Source organism: Brienomyrus brachyistius, chromosome 9, assembly GCF_023856365.1.
Source record: "Brienomyrus brachyistius isolate T26 chromosome 9, BBRACH_0.4, whole genome shotgun sequence".
Lineage (NCBI taxonomy): Eukaryota > Metazoa > Chordata > Actinopteri > Osteoglossiformes > Mormyridae > Brienomyrus > Brienomyrus brachyistius.
The window spans coordinates 21,978,322-22,002,660 of NC_064541.1; the positions used below are offsets into that span (position 1 = coordinate 21,978,322).

At 44.4% G+C, this 24,339-nt stretch overlaps 3 protein-coding genes across 4 annotated transcripts; 1 reads left to right on the forward strand and 2 right to left on the reverse strand.

Annotated features, from left to right (window-relative positions):
* Window positions 1-854: 854 nt before the first annotated feature.
* Window positions 855-4,141, reverse strand: mlf2 (myeloid leukemia factor 2). Its single transcript, XM_049025314.1, has 8 exons — window positions 3,261-4,141; window positions 2,710-2,821; window positions 2,589-2,624; window positions 2,459-2,512; window positions 2,241-2,369; window positions 1,708-1,867; window positions 1,299-1,526; window positions 855-1,201 (listed from the first exon to the last, which is right to left on the reverse strand). Exons 1-7 carry the CDS (start codon window positions 3,302-3,304, stop codon window positions 1,315-1,317), a joined length of 747 nt encoding a protein of 248 aa, XP_048881271.1. The 5' UTR covers window positions 3,305-4,141; the 3' UTR covers window positions 855-1,201; window positions 1,299-1,314.
* Window positions 4,142-5,719: 1,578 nt separating this feature from the next.
* On the forward strand, window positions 5,720-12,460 carry cdc42l (cell division cycle 42, like). The gene is made up of 6 exons (XM_049025315.1): window positions 5,720-5,848; window positions 7,123-7,227; window positions 7,505-7,577; window positions 7,711-7,820; window positions 8,071-8,268; window positions 11,611-12,460. The coding sequence occupies exons 2-6, from the start codon at window positions 7,123-7,125 to the stop codon at window positions 11,698-11,700; spliced, it is 576 nt and encodes a 191-aa protein (XP_048881272.1). The 5' UTR covers window positions 5,720-5,848; the 3' UTR covers window positions 11,701-12,460.
* Window positions 12,461-12,480: 20 nt separating this feature from the next.
* Window positions 12,481-17,891, reverse strand: wnt4b (wingless-type MMTV integration site family, member 4b). Of its 2 annotated transcripts, XM_049025312.1 has the most exons (10): window positions 17,842-17,891; window positions 16,735-16,844; window positions 15,763-16,035; window positions 15,523-15,676; window positions 15,305-15,389; window positions 15,037-15,168; window positions 14,510-14,652; window positions 13,962-14,102; window positions 13,718-13,880; window positions 12,481-13,133 (listed from the first exon to the last, which is right to left on the reverse strand). In XM_049025312.1, exons 3-10 carry the CDS (start codon window positions 15,849-15,851, stop codon window positions 12,964-12,966), a joined length of 1,077 nt encoding a protein of 358 aa, XP_048881269.1. In that variant the 5' UTR covers window positions 15,852-16,035; window positions 16,735-16,844; window positions 17,842-17,891; the 3' UTR covers window positions 12,481-12,963. The 2 variants fall into 2 exon arrangements, with proteins under 2 accessions (XP_048881269.1, XP_048881270.1); XM_049025313.1 differs by lacking the exons at window positions 16,735-16,844; window positions 17,842-17,891 and having other exon boundaries at window positions 15,763-16,171.
* Window positions 17,892-24,339: the final 6,448 nt, after the last annotated feature.

Genomic DNA, 24,339 nt, shown 5'->3' on the forward strand with positions numbered 1-24,339 from the left:
AATGAAGCAACGTTAGTCATGATTCAGCATGATTCAAATAACCTTCTAATATTTTTATAAAGTCTGGTTTTGAATTTCAGGTCAGCTCTAAAACGTTTAAAACAGAATGAGAACAAAGCTAAAAAAATTATTGTTATATAATTTTCTTACATCTCGGAGCCGAGAGTTATATCACCGATCAAATTATCGTCTGGTCGAATTTACGGAAATTAAATTCGATTATTGTATATCTTTGTACACAGAGGTAAAAACAGAGGTACTGGTGTCATACAGGGAGGACAGCACAGGGAATATACTTCAGAGGGATTTAGGAAGGTAAGTGCAGGAGGAGGGAAGAGACATAATCTGACAGCATCATCTGGGTTTAAAAGGATTATCCCGATGAAGAACTAGTTACACACTGCCCCCAATGCCAAGACAAGGAAGCAAACGGCTGGGCGAAAGCGAGAAGGTGACGGAGAAAGAAAACAACCAGCGCATCAAGGGATGACAGAGGCATAGGGGAGAGACTGGCTCTCATTGGCTGCTTTTCTGCTGTGTTCTAGCTGGAGGTCATGTGACCATCTGCTGGCATTCTCTCCCTGGCCAGAAGATGGAGCCACTGAGCCACAGCACTGTGGGCATTTCTCATATAAATTGCAGATGTAGCCAAAGCAAGTTCCCCAAGATGGCCCCCTGTATTTGCTTATTGCAGTGTTTCCCATAGCAGCCCTCAGGACCCCCAGACAGTCAACGTTTTTGTTCCGGGAGCTGGGATGAAGCAAGAACGTAGACTGCCTGGGGGTCCCCGAGAACCAGGTTGGGAAACACTGGCTCATAGGATGGGTTTCACGTTCACAAAAACACACACAGAATGATTATCAATGAATTTTATTATGTAGTTTCATCAATGGTGTACAATTCAACCCACACACACTACTACCTTACACAAACATATATGCACTGTACAGTGTACCGCATAGCATTAATGTATAGTGCCAGTGTCTATATACAAAACGTGTGAGTGGCATACGTGTTTGGATGCATGTCAAATGTCGCGTTGTTCTGTTAACCGTAAGCGTGTGTGCTAGGTGGAGGATACGCATAGTTTATATGTATAAACAGCCCAGTTATATCAAACATCTTAAACATCAGGAAGTTCCTTAACGCGTCCCTGGTTATGCATTCACAGCATCACCTGATCCCATTTAACGCTTTTCACCTGCAAAGGAAAAATAAAACAAATGGTTATAAACGCACGGGACAGCGTGAGGCTACAGCAGTTCGTGATGACGGAGTCACTCCTGTTGTTTTCTTACTTCGCCTGTCCCACGTTCACCAGTCACAGCGCGGGCGGCTGCTGGATGAGGGGTGTCGTGGAGAGTCGTGGTGAGAGCCTGGTGAGGAAGAGCTGGAGGGGCCAGTAATGGCCAGATGCTGCCTGGCCCCCGCCCTCCTGTCCCTGCCGTAGTCCAAGCCACGAACGCTGGGGTGCGGATACCTCAATGTCTCCCGTCTCCACTCCTCGTCAAAGGCCGCGGCCTCACCTGGAGGGACAGGCCACCCAGATCAGATCCGCTATTCCCCGTCTGTTCACAGCCTCCACTAACCCTTGTCCATCCATTATTATACAGTCAAGCTGAGCAGGGAGCAGCTAAGTCTACGCTGCTGTGAAAGCACCAGCCGAAGTCCCAGAGTGGGGGGGTTGGAAGGCAGAGCGGCTCTCACACTCCTCCAGGTTGATGAAGTCCTGCCGCTCCTCGTGATCGCCGGTATTGCGGTTGCGCGAGCGCTCCATCACGTGACCTCGTTCTCCGATGTGGTGTCCAATGGCCATGCGCTCCAACCCACTCTCGCTGTCCCGCATGGTTTGACGTGTCTCCCTTATCTGTGGACGTGGACATGACCCACTCAGTCTATCCCTGTCTATTTCTACTCTTCCACAAGAGAACACTCTCCATCCCATTCACAACAAGGTAATTGATTCTACAGGATTCTTTCAAAATGTTCCAGACCTGTAGATACTGACCAGTTCTTTGCACCTGTTTGATGCAATTCATAAATGCAAAACATCCAAGGCTAATCATTATTAGTGTCCGAACTGAAAAGTTAAGTATACCGGTAGATATTTCACATAAACAATTACGACCAACCACGTTACGGAAAAGCCCATTCCTATCAGGGCTAAGGGTCCACATTCTTAACCATGATGCTACCCGTCGCCATCCAGTGAAGACGATCATTTTTCGGCCTTCTCTTACCCCTCCGGGTGCGGTCCTGAGCTCACTGGTCTGCTGGTAGACTTTAGGCACTCCAGAGTCTGTAGAGGAGTAGGATATGACTGTGGAGGAAGAGAAGGTCTGGCAGCTGGGAGTCCCTGACAACCGCTCCTGGGCAAAGAAACCAAGGGGTGAGAGAAGCCCACAGGGCGCATAGCTGCACAGAACACAGCCGGAGGAGAGACTCCAGTAACACGTACCATGTTCCCCATCATTCCATCCATCATCCCAAACATGTCTGTGAATCCGCCTCCCTAGGAGAAAGGGGCCATCAGCATCCTCGGATCAGAAAGCAACATGCAACAAGCAAAGCCATAAAAGAGTGCTCACCATTCCCAGCATCCCAAAGGGGGCCAGTGCACCAGCCTATGAAACGTTAAGAAAAGTTAGACACATACCACACTGCGAAGTAACTGGTGAACGGAAAAGAAAGTGCGGTGTGGATGGCTACCTGGAGGTGAGGGGCACGAGGTGGTTGAATCTGGGGGGCGAGGGGAAACGGCTCGAAGCCGAACGACCCAAACAAACTCCGCATCTGCCGTCTGTGGGCCGCAAACGGATCCCTGCAAATAAAAGAGTGCAAGGACACCACTCCACTCAGACATAATTAAGAGAGCTGAGAATTAATACCTAAACACTATATTAATCATCAGAGTATACAAAATATTTGATCACGACCTTCAACTGGATTAAACAGAGCAATGTATTTGGATACTTCACGATATGGCCACTCACACAAAAAGCCATATCAAAATACCTGGTTTTTCCCTTAAACTCTCCCTCCTCGCCATACACCAATACAGGATATTTCATATAGTGCACTAATCACATACTAGTTTCTGTAAATTCAAGTACTGGCCTACTGTACTGGATAACAGAGGCAAGCATGGTCCATAAAAACATACTGGTTAGAGTTACAAATTCACTATGGCAGAATCACTATGTGGGCCAAATATAAAATGAAAATCATTAAAAACGTGGAAAACTTCCTACAATACTTACATCATGAATGGGTTTTCGTCCACGTCACTCAAATACCGAAACATTTTTTTCGAAGTTTGTTCAGTTTCGCTTCTTCCCTTTAAACAATAAGTTACATAAAGGTACGATCACGCAGAAACCGAGTGATATATAATCAGCAGGGTGAATTACGAAGACCCCCGCAGGAAATACATACAGATATAAGCACCGTGACTAACAAAAGAGCAACAAATCGCAGGTCAGCTCGTTTAAATAGTTAGCAACCCAATGAAGGTCAGTTTAAATCTAGTTTATTGACCGGATCGCACGTCACACATGAATCTGATTGCGCCGTTAGCTGACCATAAATAAACACGACAAAAACGCAATTTAAAAAAGAAACTGACAGGATCCAGATGAGGGTCTGCCGAGCACGTACCCCACCAAAACAGCTAACGAGCCCGACCGCTTTACTAATGCTCAATCTCCAAATTTGTGCGTTATTTCTCCAGTTATCTTATGAAAAAGCTACGCCGACGTATCCCCTTGTTGTAAGATTAAATGTATACTGACTGAGGAGCGTATGGTTTTTTAATGAACGAATCCCGATAGGTTAGCATGAGTGTAAATATTTGCAGCTCTAGCCTGGCTAGCTAATCGCAGACTGAAGCGGAAGTCGAGATGACAAAGGAAGCCAGGGCGACACAACGGAGACGCTCTTCCTTCGTTTCTCTTTTCCTGAATCCGCGCACACTCCGACACTATTCACATGAAAACAAGATGACAGTGCCCTTTTCTTATTTTCCTTTTCAAGGTAAAACCAGTTAATAAACAAGCTATACCTGGTACCGATAATAAATAACACGCAATACGGAAAGAAGAGAGGGAGGACGGCTGTTCTACAACCCCGTGACCTGCCGGAAATGGCGTCAGTCGCTGCGGCGATGCAGTGTATCTTTTCCTATATTATTATTATTATTATTATTATTATTATTATTATTATCCATCCATTCTCCAAACCGCTTATCCTATTGGGTTGCGGGGTATTATTATTATTATTATTGATATTATTAGTAGTAGTAGAAATAGTAGTAGTGATGGTGGTACTAATATGCATAATCAGTGTAATTTCATATTTTAATTTGAATACAGTGCGCTTAAATTTTTTGGTTACTTATTTCAATAAAAGATATGTAATCTCAACATAACGACTGCATTTGCGAAAACCTTAAGGTTTATGAGTATAATTAGTCATAACAGTTCATAAAAGAATGATACATGTAGCTGAGAGAGGTATTTATAAAATATAAAATGGGACACTACAAAGTCTGCAGATAGGCCAGCTCAAAAAACCCCTTCATCATGTTATAAAATCTGTCGCCAATTATACTTGCACAACTACTATATCTAATAATAGTGATCTTAAAAAGAGGCAAATGAAATTTTATTTTAATTATAATAACAAGGGAAAAAATGTTATATGAAGGTCTGAAATTTATTTTTAAATGTACTCATTTTTTACCCTCAGAAAACTTATCATGAACACCTCTCACCTTATGTAAATAAGAAATAATTTCTTTCATGTTTTTTCAAGAAGGTGACATGATGTGGGTAATTCCAGTATTTTCCCATCCTTCAACGTAAGCCTAAAAGAGCTGGAAGTGAAATCGATGAAAGCGTAATTTGTTCTCTATCAAGCCCCAAGTATGGCTTAATTTAACTTAATTTGATCATTGTTTAGTAAGAGTTTTGTCATTTTTAGAAATTGGATTGTAAATCCCACATTGAAAACGGGAACAAACACTTCCAGTGATCCAGATCTATCACTTACGCAAAATATGAGTTGTTAATGTCAGTTCCAGATCGATCACAACTTTTTGATAAAGGTGTATAACTTTAATTCCAATTGTTCATTAAGTTATAAGATATATAAGGATAAACCCATAATAACTTTGAATAGCAGAAATGGCAAGAAATCTATAAATGTTATCCAGTAATAATGTGGTTGAGGACAGTTACATTTATTTGTGTAAAATGTAAATGTTAATGCAAAATAATTATTAACCTCTGGAGCTACAATACGGAATCCAAACGCCGTCTCTTTCGATTTTGCATGATCTGCCTTAGTTTTCCTATTCTTTTCAGGCAAATTGCTCTTCCAGGCTAAATCCAGCGATTGCCAAGACAGGCTCTGAATCCCAACTGTATAACCGTTCTTTGAAATTTCCCCTCAAACAATAAAAGTATCTCTAAAATGCTTCTTGTCAAGTATTATTCGTCAGAAATTGTAAAAGATAATATAGTGATGCTGCAACATAAATTTGTGTCAATTTTTGAGCAAGTCGTACAAAAGGTAGGCTAATTAAAAAAAACATGGAATAACTTTTCATGTAATTTACAAACTAATGCAATATTTTCAAAATTTCGTAATATTTTCATTGTGCTAAATTTTCTTAATACTATTCTTGGATACCGAAACATCTCATAGTATTTATGTGAGTTTGCTATGTTCTTCAAGCTACAGTCACAACCATGGAGGCGGTGCCTCAACAGACTGCCCCCCCTCTTTGTGACGCCAGAGCGTTGCTGGCGAACCCGGATGTAACCAACGCCTAACTTCGGGTGAGACGGTAAGTTATAGTCTGCTAACTTTTTACATTTTTTTCTAACATCAAATTAACTTAGTATTATCATTTGCTTGGTCACTCTAGTTAAGCTGTGAGACAAGCGACGGTGATGAATTACACTAGGTACTATAGCTGTGACTGTACAGGCAGTTTTACTTTTAGCTAGCTATCGAAATTCGGCACTAGCGGCTTGCTAACACGTTACATGGCTGCGAAATTGTCGTAGCTTTTTAAAAGTTTCTTTGGCTGTGTCGCTAATATGTTTTATAACCAACGTGGACATGTTCCGTTGCGTATTTGTTTATTTGAGGTGTCCTACAGCTTGGCAGCTTGCTCGATAGTCGATTCGGTTAAATGACCCGGGTAGCGTCGTTTGGTAGAGTGTACTGAAAGGGACACTGGCGCTGCCGGCCGGCCGTCTTCACGCTACTAGTTTCCCGTGGTTGTCCAGGTTATTTGAACCAAGTTCACTACATCGATGCTTAGCAAGTTAGCAATTCTTTGACAGCAGGTTTTCTTCCTCAAAGTCGTCTTCACGTAATATGCGGAAGTCAAGGGTTAATTGTTACTGTCATCAACATTTTTCATTTAGGAAACTTAAGTGTACCTCTTAGATCGCGTGTATCTTTTATGCGGAAACCTAATTGTATTACCTAATTAAGTGGATGTATCCTGAACTTTTCTCTATGCCTGCTCTTCCACTGACACTAGACGTTTCCAGTACGACTGCCTGTTTTGTGTTCCTCTAAAGATTTTCAGCTATTTGGCTTAACTGGTACTTTCATTTTGATTATGCCCAGTATTTTCATTTACATTTTTGGCAGCCAGTTTCAGATATATATTCTTGCAAATTAATGTCTTTACTCTTCTTGGCCCATCTTGGCGGAGCCTATGTGTCGCTTTTAACAAGACGGAACACTGAAATTTGGCCTGTTAGGTTATTTCCGGTGTGTTAGATGTTTGATCCGTCATATACGGCTTTTGGTGCAACATTTAGATTGTAATCTATCTGAGCGTCATTATAAATGCAAATTAACTTCCCGTGAACCCTCGATAAATAATTATATATGAAACTCACGATTGCAGAATCTCGGTACTCTCGCTGCTGTCCGATATTGTGTATTACCTTCTATTTTAAACAAAAAAAAAACCGCGTTGTTCTCATTAACACTTCAGGCACATACGCAGGCTCAAGGCGACATGCAGTGCCATCACAGCCCTCTCTCCAGCAAGCCTTCTCTTCCTGTTATGATTTCTGGCGCCTTCTCACCCTGCAGATGCAGACCATAAAGTGTGTGGTGGTGGGGGATGGTGCAGTGGGGAAGACCTGCCTGTTGATTTCATATACAACCAACAAGTTTCCTTCCGAATATGTCCCTACGGTAAGGATGCTACTGGGTATGTTTCATCTGTACTTTGACAAATAAACAAAATTCAGTGGAAGGTTTGCATTTGGTGTGTCATTAATTGCTACTCATTGACATGTTTGCTCTTTTGGGTGATACTAATAGGATTTTTTTTTATTACGTCATGGGTTGACTGCATGTACGACAGGACGATTGGTTATAGGGGTGTTTTAATTCATCGGGCTGCTGTTGGTTTATCAGCTGGGGAGGGAGAACTTGCATTTTTTTGAGCTTCTTACTGTCTTTTATCCAGGTGTTTGACAATTATGCAGTGACAGTGATGATTGGAGGGGAGCCCTACACTCTGGGACTGTTCGATACAGCAGGTAATCTGCAGTGCTGTCACCATCTGTTTGTCTTGATATTGAAATCTAGTGCCCTGGTTGTGCATCCGCCACTTAGGCTGGCTTGTTCGCCTGTGTGCTCTGCACATTATCACATCAGCCTCTCCTCTCACAGGTCAGGAGGATTATGACCGGCTTCGGCCCCTAAGCTACCCTCAGACGGACGTCTTTCTCGTCTGCTTCTCCGTTGTATCCCCTTCCTCCTTTGAGAATGTCCGAGAGAAGGTCAGTCTCTTCCTCCTTGCACTTTCTATCTGTCTATCCTCGGTGTTTCCTTACAGATCTTCCCATTTCCTCTGTAGTTTTTGTGAGTTTTCGCTGTGCTTTTATGCATGAGCTAAACATCTGTGTCTGTATGGATACATAAATATATGCCACACATTAATATATTATGCAGTGCATCTGCATCATTAGCTGTGATATATGGGTCATTACACTGCCCTCTGTACCTTTTGTTGTTCTTTCCCCCTTGTAGTGGGTGCCGGAGATCTCCCACCACTGCCCACGAACCCCCTTCCTGCTGGTGGGAACCCAGGTGGATCTAAGGGATGACAGCAACACAGTAGAGAAGCTAGCCAAGAACAAGCAACGCCCCCTGTCATCCGAGAGCGGGGACAAGCTTGCGCGGGACCTGCGTGCCGTCAAATACGTGGAGTGCTCTGCCCTCACACAGGTATGAGCCGTGATGCGTTTCTGAGCGAGGTGCTTCCAGTTTGATAGCTGCATCATGCTGACAGACGTCATGCGCGGGAGTTTCCTGACGTATCATGGGGCAGTGTTCATTCAGGCACATTCTTTGGGAAATGAGCGCAAATTTGGTGGTGTCAGCAAATATGTGAAAAATTCCAGGCCTGCCTGGGCTGCAACTCCCATGGAGTCTTCTAAGGGGTTTTGGCACCTGAAACAAAATTAATTTAATAAGTTTACGTTTTGTAATATTAAATGGCCTGTATGTTAAATGTGGTATTATTATTTTTGTTGTTTTATTATATATTGCGGTACATTTATATACTGGCTTTCATTGTCTTGTGGAGCTAGTTACTATAACCATTGTTCATGTCTGGTATCTGCTAGGCTAATGTTTAGTAGACATATCGCCGGCCTTCAGCATTTTGCATTGATTTAGTCAGTTCTGCACAGGGAGATGATTATAGGGGCTTTGGCTTTTCTGAATGGGAATATGTCCCAGTGCTGAATTCCCTCTTTCAGTATGTGCCGTGGGACCTTTTAATGACCACAGCAAGACTCTGAATTGTCTAAAAAGCTGGTTTGTCTGTAGGACAGCGTCTCCTTCACTGCTCTGGCCCCGTTGACATTTTTTGAATCGTTTCTAAATGAACCATGCCCCCTGCTGGCAGTAGTTTGCATTCATGATGAACGACAGTTTGATGACTCACTGGCTTCCAAATGAAATGTATGCAGAGAGCAAGGATTTAGCCTGAGAATTTGCAGCTTGTCCAACATGATCTGTTCTGAAGATAAAAGCAAACTGTGGCTAAATTTATTTACAACACGGTACTAAATATGCTCATCTCAAAATGGGAGCTTGAACTGACCTTGGTACAGTTTCAGCTTAATGCTATGTTACAAATAATAATAATAATAATACATAAAATTTACTGTATTCCAGCAGCTTATTGTATTTCCTTTTTTGAACATGTTTCTGTGGATTATTAAAGGAACATTGCAGATGGTCTGTTGTTAAAGATTTTTTTAAATTAACCTAATGTCTGCTGAGGAGTGTTACTTATCAGGACCGTTACCATGACCACCGCCATCACATCTGTTACCTCTGATCGTCCTGGTAATAGATTTATTTGCATAAATGCATGTAGATGGTGCCCATGGCTGAAATCGTTTAATCCCTGGTCACAAATATAGCATAGACAACTTGCACTGAGAGGTACCGAAATTACACTCTGTGCTGTATAGTTAGAATAAGGAAGCGAAAAGATCGTTTTTAGTAAATTGCAAAGTTTTGGTTTGCATCTATGCTGAATGCGTACTTGCAGCATACTCTGAGAATGTTTCCCTCTGCATGTCCTTTAAGGGTTTTAGTTCTGTTTGTACTACATTTGTTGTTATATTGACACTTATAACACATGTGGCTGTTATGTTGACAACAACAAGAATACATTAAACATTACAGCACTAATCTTTAGTTTGAACAAGTCGTTTTGTTAGTTATTGGTTTGTTACTGGGGGGATCGATCACGATCTTAAAGGGACACAGACTTTTTACGTATATTGTCATCAGAAGTCTGGAGTTTGATTACGCCTGTTAGGGATGCAGTATGTGTCAATGTGTGACACTTTGGAGCAATGCCTACCGCTTTCATCGGATCTTGCGCTGACACTTCCACCATGTCTGCACGCTGTATGTGTGCGCATCCATTTAATAACATGATTGTAGCGGGATCACATGCAACAAATTCTGTTTTCTGATTGGCTGGTAGGTAGCTATTAATTCAGCCTAACTCGATCAGCTGAAAACTCCACCCCGCATGTCCATTAATTCTATGTAATGGAACACCTTGGTGGGCGTTATCCCTTACTTGTGTGAGTGTCTCAACTGGTTGAAATGCATGTGTCTCATGGTCAGTGCGTGAGACTTGAGAGCCCTGATTTTACTTGTATGACCCACGACATGCTTATAATTCATAAATAAATCTGGCTAGCAGATCAATCTTTCATTTTTGACAGAATAAAAAAAATTATGTAATGTTATCCTGCTAATAAGCGGTGGAACGTTTCACCTCTAGCTCTGGTATTCAGTCATATTGAGGTACAAAAGTACTACCATCTACGCTCTTTTTTTTTTTTTTTTTTTCTGTACTCCCGCATAATTCTATGTTAGCGCTGGTGCTTGTGGTCGACCAATCAGCAAGTCTCTAAGCCCCTTCACAGCAGTGCTTGCGAGGACCTGCAATCGAACCAAGTTCTGATGATCTTGTTCACACACACACACACACACACACACACACGCATACATATATGCACCAATTCTCACTCTCTCTGGGTATGATGTGCATCGATGCTGTCAGCCACTATATGGGGGCATATTTGGGCATAAATTACAGCCATATTTGCAAGTCGGACTGGTGCGCCTAGTTATAAAATTTTGTCGCACTGTCTCCAAAAATGGTTGCAAAATGTGACTAAATGGTTGCAGACTGGAACCCTGTGAAGCCACACTTTTGTTTTTTTTGGCATTTTTTTACACCACGTAAAAAACAAACAACCCCAACACGCACACGCAAACCAGTTCACGAGTTTGTTTCCGAGTGCACGGTTTTCCTCCGGCCTCTATGGTTTGCCCATAAAGTATTACGTTAGACAGCCAGTCACCAGCGACTGTAGGTCTTTACACAAGTATGCTGTGTGCTTATTACCTCACAGGTGCTGAGACATACTGTCTGGGTATTAGAATTTAGCACCACATTTTTCGATCCTTGATAGGATTGTAGCATTGTGGTGGGCATCACAAAAGTACTGAAGTCCAGTACCCCGCCCTACGCAAATCATATTAATGTTACACCAATTTTAAGCCGAACTTCAAAGGGAAATTTACCTGAGGTATACATGACAGTGATCCTTGATTCTGAGTAGTTCCGGAGTAGATTACCTTCGTGTTTTGTTTCCTGGTTCAGGGTCGGCAGTGAGAGCTGGGAGTTTCCGGTTCCCTGTCAGCATTGTATCGCTGCCTGAATCACCATGTTGAACATGGTGCGAACGGGCCGGAGGGGGGAACCTTTAAATATTTCCCCCCCGTCTTTAACGTACTGTAAGGCACACAGGAGGAGGAACATGCACTGCACATCATTACCAATGGTTTTCTGTCTGTTCTGATTGACTCCATTGTTTCTTTTGGATGTGTGGGGATTTTTAATGTGTATATGATGAATTCCCCTTTTAAAGAGCGCTGAATAGCTTGCCTTCTGCTGCATCTACTTCGGCTGCCCTTTACAGTGTTAGTGTTAAGTGCCCTGTGGTCTGTTTTATCTCCGTCTCTTAGCGAGGACTGAAGAACGTGTTTGACGAGGCCATCTTGGCGGCACTGGAGCCCCCCGAGACCAAACCCAAGAAGCGCTGCACCCTGCTATAAGGGGGTGGGGGTAACTCGACCAAGGGTCGGTCGTTCAGAAGGCAGATTTCAAGCAGAAGAGCAGGGTTGGGTATGGGATATCACGGGGTCACTGTGGGCTGACTGGGAGTGGGTGGGGGGGGGGGGGGGGAAGAAAGCGATAGTTATTAAACTCCACTGTAATTCGTATACAAACATTCATACACTGTGCCTTCCGCAACTGCCAAACGGAGTCACATCTCATTACTCTATTCCTCAACATGCCAACATGTCTGTTCTCCCTCGTCACCATCTGTATGGGATGCACCAATCTCCCAGGCTGTACCATTGTGGTCGTCCTTGAACCAGAATTTTGGTGACTTACTAGGATACTGTAGGTGAACTGGTGGGGGACATTTCCCCCTGCCCCCCAGGTCGTGACTGGGAGCTTCAAGTGCATTTAAAGAAAAATCAGTGTGCTGCCCTCTGCAGGGAACTGAATTTATATTTTCCATTGAGTATGATGTATAAAAAATGAATATTATATTTTTTGTTTTGGGGGATTTATAGAGGATATACAAATTGAAACTTGAGTTTTTTTATTTTATTTTGTGATTTTGTTTTTGTGTTTTCTATTTTCTAGTGTCTGTGTTAGAAAACCATTTTGGCTGTGCTTTATTAATAATGTAACATCTAGCTATGTTATTTTAGATAACTGATCTTTATTATTAATGATGCAGGAACCGTTTAGTAAATTTTTGGGTGTTTGTAATCAGATTTGTAATAAAATTGGTTTAACTGACACGGAAATGCCTTTGTTCCACTGAAGTGACACATAGTTCATGTTAATGAAAATTAGCGCAATCTATCACATGACATGGTGCTGCTGTGAAAGCTGTTTATTTAAACAAAAGTCTATAAAATGCTGGAATCCAGGCAAAAACAGTAGATGTCAAAGCTACAGAGGGGCCCAGGATTATGAGAGTGCGACGAGCTCTCTTCTTCGTTTTAAACTGTCATCTATCTACAGGGGGGGAGGCATGTTATCCGAGACAATAAATACAGACACGAAGGATGCTGGGCGAAAAATAAATAGTGGATGGTAACAGGCTCAACAGTGGATTTGAATATGAAACAAGCTATGCGCTAAATGATAGTACAGCTGTATGCAGTGATACTTTATACTAGCAGCTCGTTGGTTTGAATATCATCAGCGCAGAGCCTAGCTGGCTGTCTGTTAGTGCTAATACGGAGCATGCCGTATGCACAGATGCCTCTCGCCTGCCTGCCCGGCCACCTGTCTGCTCACTCCTGGCATGTGTGGATCAGCACCGTGTTCTTGCACTGCTGGCAGCGCACCGAGCAGCACCAGGAGAACTTGCAGGAGCAGCGCTGCACCACCTCTGCCCGGCCCACCTGGAAGCCAGGGCCGCAGCACACCAGCTCGCAGCCGTCCGGGGCCAGCCTGGAGGTGCCTGGGGGCGGGAGAGGCGCTGGGGTTGAAGGCAGCCCTGCCTAAACTCCTGTGAGTGTAATATGCATCTCCATAATGGCTTATGTGGAGTTTCTGAGAGCCTAACAGCAAGAACAACAGTGACATTAATGAGGCTCACTGATTTTATCACAGTCACTGCCTTCACAGTATTGAATAGTCATAGTCCCTGAAAGTGAAATGCAGTCAGTTCTGAATGTCTGAAATGCTGTGGTATGAGGTATAGTATGCAAACATTTCATATGAGCACAAAACGTTGTAGAGAGATGAACAAACTACTAAATTACTCCCAAAGCCTGCTTCACATCCATCCTCCGTGCAGCTTATTTAGGCTGGAACCCTGAACAGCATGGTAGCCCACACACACACACGCACTGACTAAGCACTGTTCAGCGACCTGAATGCACCAAACTGCGTGCTTTAGACTGCAGGGGGAATCTGGAGTCTCCAGATGAAAGTGAGCCTGATGTCACGGTTATAATGTAAGCAGTGCACTGCTGGCCTCACCTTACAACCACGCAGCATGAAAAAGGGAGCCCTGTGCAGGAGGGCATCCCCCATACTCACCGTTACAGCGCCTCCCAGCGGTGCCCGGGATCCCATTGTCCGGGTCCAGGCTGCAGAAGTCCGGGGAAGGTGCGAGATATACCAAGTCCCGGGCCGCGGGGGGTTTCACGTGGGGGTCGCGGGGCAGCAGTGCTGTCCTGGAGCCCACCCGAGACAGGCGCACCTGCAGGGGCCCAGGGACCTTCATTAGGGGCACTGCTTTGCCCTATGTGCGCACTGTGCTCGGCTGTACAGCTTGTCCTACCTCCGTGGCCCCATCGAAGCGCTCCTTCAGCACAGTGCCCACCCGGCGGAAAGGTGGCATCACCTTCCAGCAAGTCCTGAGCTCGCAGGAGCCCGACACGCCATGGCACTTACACTCCACCTGCATGTTGTGCAGGATCGCCTGCGAGTGCAGCGAGGGGCACAGTGAGTCAGCAACGGGCGATGTTCATCCATACATCTGTCAGCTTTCCGACTGCTAAACAAGGGGGACCTGGTGGCTGCCTCAGAAAGCACAGAACTGAGGCAGGTAACACCCTGGATGGGATTCTAGTCCACAGGGTACATATACTCTAAGGAGAATCTAAGGAGAATGGATATCCATTCAATGGACTATAGGAAAAATTGGGAGTCTGTAGGAAACCTGCACAAATATAGGCAGAACATGCAAACTCCACACACACCAATTGCTAGGCACCGACCCGGTATCTAGAGTGTGTGCAAACACTCCTTGCTGATTCCTGATTCCTGGGACAGGCTGGCCGTGACCCCGAAAGAACCCTTGCATCACAATGAAACGCACGGACACACCTTCCTGCCAGCCTCGTTGTTGTGAATGTTCATCAGCGGCCTCCCTGACGAGAGGCCCTTGGCGCGCTCTGGCTCGTCAACGAAGGTCTGGGAGAAGGCCACCCCATAGGACAGATTATCTGAGCAGCCAGACCACTGGAATCCTGGGAAATGGAGTCAAGGTTTACGTGCTGCACGCAAGCTGGCGGACATGTTTCCGTGAATAATAGCTGCAGTAATGGCAGGGCAGAGTAGTGAGGGAATACAAAGTGTCATTCACAGAAGGCCAGAAAATCGAGGGAGGGTATGGTTATGATATGATCATTAAAAATTACTGGATAATAAACTGGAAAAGTACAGGTAAGTGAAGGGCTTCGTTAGACAGGTGGGATGCTATTCTTTGTCCTCATCTATCTGTCATTCTTTCAATCCTACATTATTTCACGATTGTTTTAGCTGCTTGTAGAAGTTAGAGCAGAATACAGTAAAAAGACCATAACAAGACTGCCTTCCTGTGACAATGGAAATGGGTGAGGGGCATGACTTACCTTCAGGACTGACTCCCCTGACCTTCCTGTCACAGCCACACCTCTCCAGCTCCCCCCGGCTGCAGCCCCGGGTCACTGCAACGGCCACCGCTGCTGACGACAGGGCATGAACGAAGGCTGCCTCGCGTGTGCCTGACCGGAAATGGAGTCAGCACTGTTAGGGCAGCCACTGCTTGGGGGTAGGGCTATAGTGTTGCTATGGCAACATTCATACATGCTCAACTGTCGCCGTGGCGGGATGTTTGGCTATGATGGTGCTATAACTTACCTTGGGTCATAACTCTCCCAAATACATTGACCCCACGTGGGGTGATGGAGCAGTTCCATCGCCGATTGCGGAACTGGTGCTGGCACTGGCCCCACCCCGGCATCCATTTTTGGGGAAAAAGATCAGAGCCGCGTTAGCCAGCTGACCTGCCTTGTGCCTGGCCGACCTGTAGGGGGTGCCTTAACTGAGGCCGAAAGACAGAAAGGCTCTTCTCTCACCTCTTCTATCACCATCTCCGCAGCCCTGCGCACAGACTCCATCACCTCTCCCCTGGCCCGGCAGACCCCCACCTGCCCCACAGACAGGCCCCGCAGCCGCCCACAGGGGGCAGCACCAGACACGGGCCGGTTGTGCGGCATCCTCGCCAGTGAGCTGTGGGCACACGACAGGGTGAAATGTGGATCCGGGGCCGCCGCATAGCTCTAAGAACGTGACCTATGACCCATGGAGTGACTTACAGCCAGTTGGTTGCCATGGTTGGGTGGGTGGCCCATAGCAACAGCAGGAGGAGTTGTCCAGTTAGATTTGCAGTAGAGACAGTTGGCATCAGACTGTCTTGTCTGTCTATATTTATTTCTGTGGCTGTGACTAAGTGTTCAAGAGCCTGACTCTCTGCCTCTGCTTGTGTCCTGGAGTCAGTCAGACTGTGTATGCGGACACCTTCATCTCTCTGTCAGGTGCAGTGCAGACGTACCTCCCTGCTTCTCTTGCCAGGGATTATCCTCTCATATCTGTGGATTGAATCAACATTAATCACTTGTTGAACTTCTCTGAACTGGAATGATAATTATCATGACAAACATGTAATTATAACGTGTAACATTATAATTAGCTACCTTTACTCATATTTCTATGGGTTATATTGCTCTCTCCACTATAACATAATGTCTCAATCTTTCTCTGTGGGACAAAATTGTTTTGACAGTATACAGTTATTTAGCTATATTACTGTAATTATTTTACATGCTATCAGTGCTCCCTGATGAAATTAATTCTACATATATTCTGTATATGTAAATTAGTATTATCTACATGCACAAATGTAACCATGTTCAAATCTGCAGTGTTCATCTGTGAAAGTACGGTATACAGCAGCTAGGCAAATAAATGATTGCACTGATTTTACATTAGCTGTAAGACTACCGTTACATTGTCCAAACTCTACTAGTTATGCATCATTGCCTATGACACAAATATTTAGACATATTTATACATTTTATATCCACCAGACGTGGACCATTATGCAACAGTCCAGCACTGACCAATGAGAAATAAGGTTGTGTTTCAGGCACGTTCTTAACTGAATTTGTTTATTTACAAACAGCAGGGGGTGCTGTTTTATTTGGTGTGTTGTAAAAGGACTGAAGATTTGATGGTCATTATAAGGCACTTCACCATAAAAGGATTAAAATAATTAAATAATTACTTACCAATTCATTCTATGGTGATGTCCAAATATTATCTTCAGAAACACATCTAACGGTGCTATCGTGAAAGTTAAGTCCAACTTTGCCAGGATTTTGAATAATTTACTTCTAACCTGTTTTGTAGTAAAATAAAATAACTAATTGTTGTAACTATATCAAAAATGACTTTTCTGAACTTAAAGACTTTAAGGATCTTAAAGTCCTTAAAGTTTTTTTTCTGTTACTGATTTTTAAATATTACCTATGCAGTTCTTCATCCAATGCAGTAAATTAATATGAAATTAAGGTCAAAGATTTTAAACTGCTAAAATATTGTTAGTAAAATAAGAATAATTTCAATTTTGCTGTCTAGTTGAACTTTTGTCAATATTCATTTATCCTCTCTCTCTTTCTCTCCCGTTACCATCAGCTGTGCATTTATAGAGAGAGAAAGAGAGAGAGCAAGAGAGAGCGAGAGAGAGAGAGACCCTAAGGCTTCTTCAACCAAAGTTTAACTTCCATAAATCTGCACTTTAAAATTTACCCAGAATCGTATAGGACACGGCTGTATATGGCATAGTGTATTTATTTTCTAAAAATCCTCCAAAGTTGAATGGACAAAGACGCTAAGAGCATTGTAATTTCCGCCCGGCTGAAAAGTTGCCTCGCTAATAAGATTTGGTGAGTCCAGCAGAAAGTGTGGGAGTGAGGATGGCGAGGCTGAAGAGGGGTTATAAAGAGGAGAAGGGCAGGGTGGGAGGGAGTGATATAGGGTGAGAGCGGAGGGAGGCGGCCAGCGGGTCACGCAGTGCTGCATTAGCCATGACACTGAGAGATGGCCACTATCTGACGCGTTGCCTTTGCACAAGTCATAAAAAGTGACGCGCATTGAATTTCAATGCCAGTGTTTACGGCTGGGACCAGAGGCGCTTGCCCCTGGTGCGCATGGGGCATCTTTGTGGGGACCCGGAGCCAGGGCGTCGGGCGATGACCTCATGCAAAAACTCAAAAGGTCACACGGCGGGCCAGGCACGTCGCGTCATCAGGATATCGTGCCTTGAGGCGTCACATGTGTGTGGGACCTCCGCAGAGACCATAACACGAACACGGGCCGGCCTACGTGGTCCTTACCTAATGTTTGATTTTCCCAAACTTTGTTGCTCTTTTTACGAGTGCCCCCCACCCCCTTCTCCATCTTCTTTACTCCCCCTCTCGCTTTCTCTCCTTCTCCTGGCATTGTCTTAGAAGAAGGGGTGACATTTAGACAAGGAGGGGAAAACAGTGACGACAAATATTGGAACTGGGGCAAATAAATCACGGCAAAGTAGATAGGAGAGAGAATGGGGAGATGGTGGGCAGGTGGGTGATGGAGGAGGAGAAAAGGAGGGAGGGAGAGAGAGGGGGAGAGAGAGGAGAGGGGTCTCCCAGCCCACGAGTGAGCACCATTGAAGAATCAATGAAATATGGACTGAGGTAAGACAGAAAACAGTGAGACTCTGAATTAGTGTGGTGTAAACGAGAAGCGACTACGTCGTTAAAGGAATGACATTTGAATTTGGGATTTCCCCAGTGTTTTGTCTCAAGCAGGCGGGAGAGGCCTGGCCGCCGCCCACTCCTTCCTGCTCTCTCAGACTATGCAGTCTCTCACTTCTTTCACATCCAGATGTCCTCGATCTCCTCCTGCTCTCAGAAATATATCATGTCTCCTTTAAATGTCTAGAGTGACTCGACATAACCTCCCTTTTTCCCTTTGTTTTCCAGATCAGCGCCTGAGATGGCTAGAAGCACAGCAGGTCCATGTCCTGCTCAGGGGGCCATATTAATACCATGGTCAGCTGTCACGTGGCACTGGGGCTTCATCACAGGCAGAACAAGCGCTTCTCATACTCTTCCTCAGACGGCTCAGCTGCATGTGGGCACCACTATAGTGTCATTAAAACTATATATATATATATATATATATACACAGCTGAACTTTTTACTTTTTTTTTCAGGGTCAGGTACAAAAAGGAACACCAGTCAAATAATGACAAGGGTAAAGTTGCATTCATCTATTGTCTATATCCGCTTACACAGGATAGGGTCACGCTGAGGGTGAAGCCTGTTCCAGGAAGCACAGGGCAGGGGGCAGGAGACACCCTGGACGGGATGCCGGTCCATCACAGGGCAGGGGGCAGGAGACACCCTGGACGGGATGCCGGTCCATCACAGGGCAGGGGGCAGGAGACACCCTGGACGGGATGCCGGTCCATCACAGGGCAGGGGGCAGGAGACACCCTGGACGGGATGCCGGTCCATCACAGGGCAGGGGGCAGGAGACACCCTGGACGGGATGCCGGTCCATCACAGGGCACGGGCTAGGGAAACCCTGGACAGAATGCCATGCACAAACGCACACTATGGACAATTTAAAGAGGAAGCACAAAAACCAGACACACACAGGCAGGCCTGTCTCTGAGGAGGGGCGGGGCCAGGGCCCAGGGAAGGCCAGCATATTAGGGGCTCCAGCTGAGGCCAATATAAACCAAGTAAGAGGAATCATTGTGTTTGCTGCTACTTGGTCATTGTAATACAGATGCGACTATAATGAAGAGTAATAAGTAACCAATCACTGACAGTGTACAACGTAACCTTAAAGGACTAACCAGCGCCTAACAGTAGTATGACCACACAGGCTACATTGACCTAGGCTATGTGATCATATGTCCAAGACAGGATTTAGATTAAGTGTATACATCCAGTGTAGTTATAGCAGGGGGGTAGTGGTACACAAAACTCACGGTTCGGTACAAACCTGGGTTTTAGGTTAATGGTTCGGTGTAATTTCGGTACAACAGGGAAACATAATTTGTTTTGAAATTTATTATTAAAACTGTGAACAGCATTAAGAAGTGCTACAATCCAAAAGCAAAAACCACTGGGAAACTAAACTCGCAGAGGTTGTTTCTGCCTTGCTGTAGTTGTACACACACCGATGATATATATGACAGTATAACAAAGCTGACAGACAATCTTGGTCTTATCAGCAACTTTCTCTCCAGTGCTGGTGTAAACCAAAATGTTCCCAAACCATTGATTATAACTGATTGTAACCAGCATTACCCATAACCAAACTCACAGCCACAATTAGTATAATGTAATGTACTGAAAAGCTACTTGTGAATTTAGGTTTTGGTTGTATCAATAAATGTATTCATTCATTTCATTGTTTGTACCGAACCAAAAATGATGTGCCCAACAGCGCACGATGAATAGCCTACATGTACTGTGACACCCCTAATATACAGGCAAAATACCATATTTAGATGAAATGCAGTTGCATACAATCAATGACAAAAAATAATTATTTAACAACATATTATCTAGGCAAGTTTCCATTTTGACGGGGCCCCCGGACTGCGGCCACACCAGTCGCACTGCAAACAGTGCTGGCCTGAGATTAAGAATATCCACGTATTGATTATTATTCCGGAGATTTTGTCTCCTTAGTTTATGGTGTTGTTGTTAACACCAGTTTCCTGAGGGATGCTTGCTGTCAAACTTGAATTGTGAAGCTTGAATTGCATAGTCTGATTGTCAAAGAGATTAAGTCTTGGTAATAAAAGCACTGACTAAGTGCCATATCAGGGTATCACTACGACTGATGCAACTGATAGTGAGAAGGTTTACTTCTAAAACAGTCACCATTTACGCACCAGGTGTGGTCCTCTTCAGGTTCTGCTTCACATTGGACTTGTCTACCATAACGCTGCACCTGTATAGATCTATCATTACTCCAGATCTGCCTAGATTTACCAATTATTCTGGACCAGTTCAGATTCCCTGTAACGGCAGATCTGCATAGATTTACCAGTGACTCTGGACGTATCTAAATTAACTGCCAGTGCCCAGGTCAGACTGCGTCCCTATTCATTCTCTATGTCCACCTTGTCTCAGTGACGTCTTTCTGAGTATCCCGCAGCAACCACATGGCAATGAGTGCCAAATATTCTGACAGCTGCCCCTGCTGTACACACCTCTCCTACCCTCCCTCCTAAATAACACCTTCCCCACTCCTGCCTTCCTCTGTCTTTCAATCTCACAGGATATAGTATATACTCCATTAAACCGCTGTTCCTTGCAAACATTCAGTGTCCAGTTAGACAGTATACAATGCATTAAGCACACCTCTATAGTGAGTCTTTGGAAGTATTCTCTGCACAGTTACGTAAAGTGTATGACTAAGCGTGTCTGTGTGTATGTGTGTGCATCTTCGTGTCTGTGAGTCACACCAGAGAGTACTGATTATTATTGGATGGCCAGTTGACCTCATTCTGCGCTGGTGGTTGCCCCTAGTAACTGCGGATGTCTGGGGATGTATTATGGGATACAAATTTGACTCCTCCCATTTTTTCTTTCTCTCAGCGGACACGCTGTTTCATTAAAGCGCAAAGAAATAAATCCTTCCCTCACCATAGACATCCCAGATAAATCTGCAGCAATCCATAATATAAAGATAGCTGACATGTCTGACACGTTTGACCAGAGAAGTGTGCAGATGAAATATACATAGCAAACACAAATGCACACATAGATGGCGTGCAAGTAAGCAGATTTTTCTCTGAGTCTTCATTGTTGTAATTTATTATCGCTGTTACCATGCAAGCTGTTTTAGCAAAGTGTTTTTTTTCCTCTGCATTTCCTGCTCTAGGACAATTTCTGCAGAAGCACTGATTGAGACCCAGGGCATTATAATTGCCCTCATCTAACCAGTCAGCACCCTAACCTTGCTAAACTGGCAATTTCCCAGGAGTTTTCTGTCCATACTCCTTGGACCATTGTTGTTCCTTATAATATTTCAGCCTGATTGTGAAAGCATTGAATGTAAAGTTAAAGTCATATGCAATCTACGGAATTTGGAAAGATTACTATTACAGAAATCTAACTATCCCTGGTGGTGTGGGGTTTTAACATTTTTTATTTTTTTTTGCCCCAGCACTGTGACTTGGATGCCCACTGTACACGCACATAGACAGTGCAGCGGAGAGGGTGAATTAGCACACTCCTATTATCACAGAATGGCACTGGGGGGGGAGGGGAGCAGCCGTGAGTATTATGGGATGTGAGTGTGTTGTTAGGCGGGAGTGGGGGGTGGGGGAGGGTTGCCGGAAAAACCTGGAGAGTATTATGGTCTGGTCTTGGGCCTGTGTTGCCGTGGCACCTGTGTATGTATGTGGCTGTCTGCATATTATGGGATAGCAATCCTAAGGAACAATATAAGAAGGGACATTGCTATGTGTGTGTGTGTGAGAGAGAGAGAGAGAGAGCGAGAAAGAGAGAGAGAGAGAGAGAGAGAGAGAGAGAAGACTCAAAATACCTTGAGTGGCCTCTGCAGTGCATTTACATGAAGGGGAAGAATGCTTCACCCTTGCAGGGCCATACTGGCGTACGCCAGGCTCTTAAAGAGCGGATCATACTGAAATTTAAACAGAGGGTAATGTCACTCATCACCGAGATGATATGTTAATAATAATCAGTATTGAATTACCTTGCCTCTTCATAGAACGTAAACTCTTCACATCTCAGAGTCATGGGCTGGTGGCCTAAGTTACATGTGTGCGTTGTCTGTAGGTTTGGCAACCGGATAGTTTAACTAGATCCGTGGGTTTCTCAGTGGCTTGGAGTGTAGCTCGTTCTCTCTACATGGATATCCATATGTCCCGGCCCAGGCTTCCTGTCTCTGTAATCTGAAGTGTATGTCATGCATGTGCGTGTGTCTGTGTGGGTGCCGCATCCATCATATGTCTCCTTGTCTTTCAGTGCATCGTTGCCATATGATTTGTGTTGGCTGATTGTATCCATATGCCTGTTGGTCTGACTATCGGCCTGTATTCCTAACAAACTTTGTATAAGGAAACATTTGCACAGTCATTCTGTGATATTTTTGGGATGCCTGGAATACTGAAATAGAGGTGAGAGAATATTATAGAGTGTCTTTTGACTTCCATGGTAACCTGACCCCCGCCCATCACCCCCCCCACACACACACACACACACACACACACACACACACACACACAACCATCACAACCCCCACCCCACTGCTTATATCTACAACAGCCAGCCTTGGATGAGTATTATGGGCTGTAGTTTCTTCTTACAGAGAAATAGTATTATGGGATGTTTAGTGACTGCGTGTTGGGGGTGGCGATGGGGGGGGGGGGGTCTGTCACCATGACAACCACCCCCTTCTTCCTCCTGATTGGTGATTATGGGATGCCGCCACCCCCCACCCCCTAATCTCCATGGTGACTGAGCAAGAGAAAGAAAGAAGGTGAGAGAGTGTGCCCCATTTCCGTTGCTCTTTGCACAGGAGCAGAGGCCTGCCATATGAAAATGAGCGGCCCACAAAATCTAGACAGTGGGACAAAGGGAGATTTAGGAAAGAAGACAAAGGACAGAAAAGATGTGTCAAAATATGACTTTGCTGAGTCAGGCACTGGTACATAGCTGCTATGAGGCGGAATAGACTATAATTTAAATGAAGAGACCAAGAAATGCAATTTGAGACGGGAGCATAATACGAGGTAGACGGTAATAGAAACAATCTAGTGTATCAGCGATTATTTTTAAACATGATTTTCCATTTTTTTGATGCGACAGACACAGTGCACTGTCAATTGCGAAAGTGAAAAAGTTACATTGCCTGTCCTTAACCGCTCAGCACCTCTCCATCTTTGACACAATAGGCAGTAATTGTTTCCATAACTGAAAAGACAAACACCTCTGCAATGATAACATTCAGCCTGTCCATACATGCACACATGAAAAGTTTTTTGTTTTGTTTCCTTTTTTCTGTTTGTGGGAATGGTGGTTTAATAAAATTTTTGTGCCTATAGTTTTAAAATAAGAGATATATAAGAGTCTGAAGATCCCATCATCAAGCTACTTATGAGGCCTTGCTATCCTGTCACACAATTAATTTATTTCCTGTATATTTAGGAATTAAATATATACATATTTCTGAATTATAAACTCAAGAAGTACGTATGCATGAATTCTTTGGTAATCTTGTAATCTTGAGGTCAAAATACATGTGTCTTACTTGCTCAATATGTGTAATCTTTCTGTGTATCACAGGACAGTGCTTGTACTCTGTCATATTTGTCGTGCAGTGGATGTTACCATCTGTACAGCACTGGGACACAGTGAATTGCTGTCCCCAGTCTCTCCATGTGAATTTAGTCTGTACAGTGTGTGGCTGGATATACAGTGTAGTTCACTGTACAGTGTGTTAGGTGATGTATGTACATGCAAAGGGCACAGTTGTGGAATATTATGGTCTGTCACAAGTGGCATGGAGTTCCCCTGGAGACCATGTGACTGGTAATTTTTTTCCTCTCTTTTTGGAGTTGTGCTTATTATGGGATGTCAGTGACTGCTTATTATTATTATGGGATGGTGAACAGGGCGGGAGGGGGTGTGTACCCATGGCAACCGTGGTTGCTAGGGGGCCGGAAATAGCGGAATGGGGAAGGGAGTGGAGGGGGGGGTGAGTATTATGGTCTGTACGTTGCGAGGTAACTATGCAGAGTAGTGTGTGTATTATGGGGGTGGGTGGCGGGGGGGGGGGGGAATAAGGATTATTAT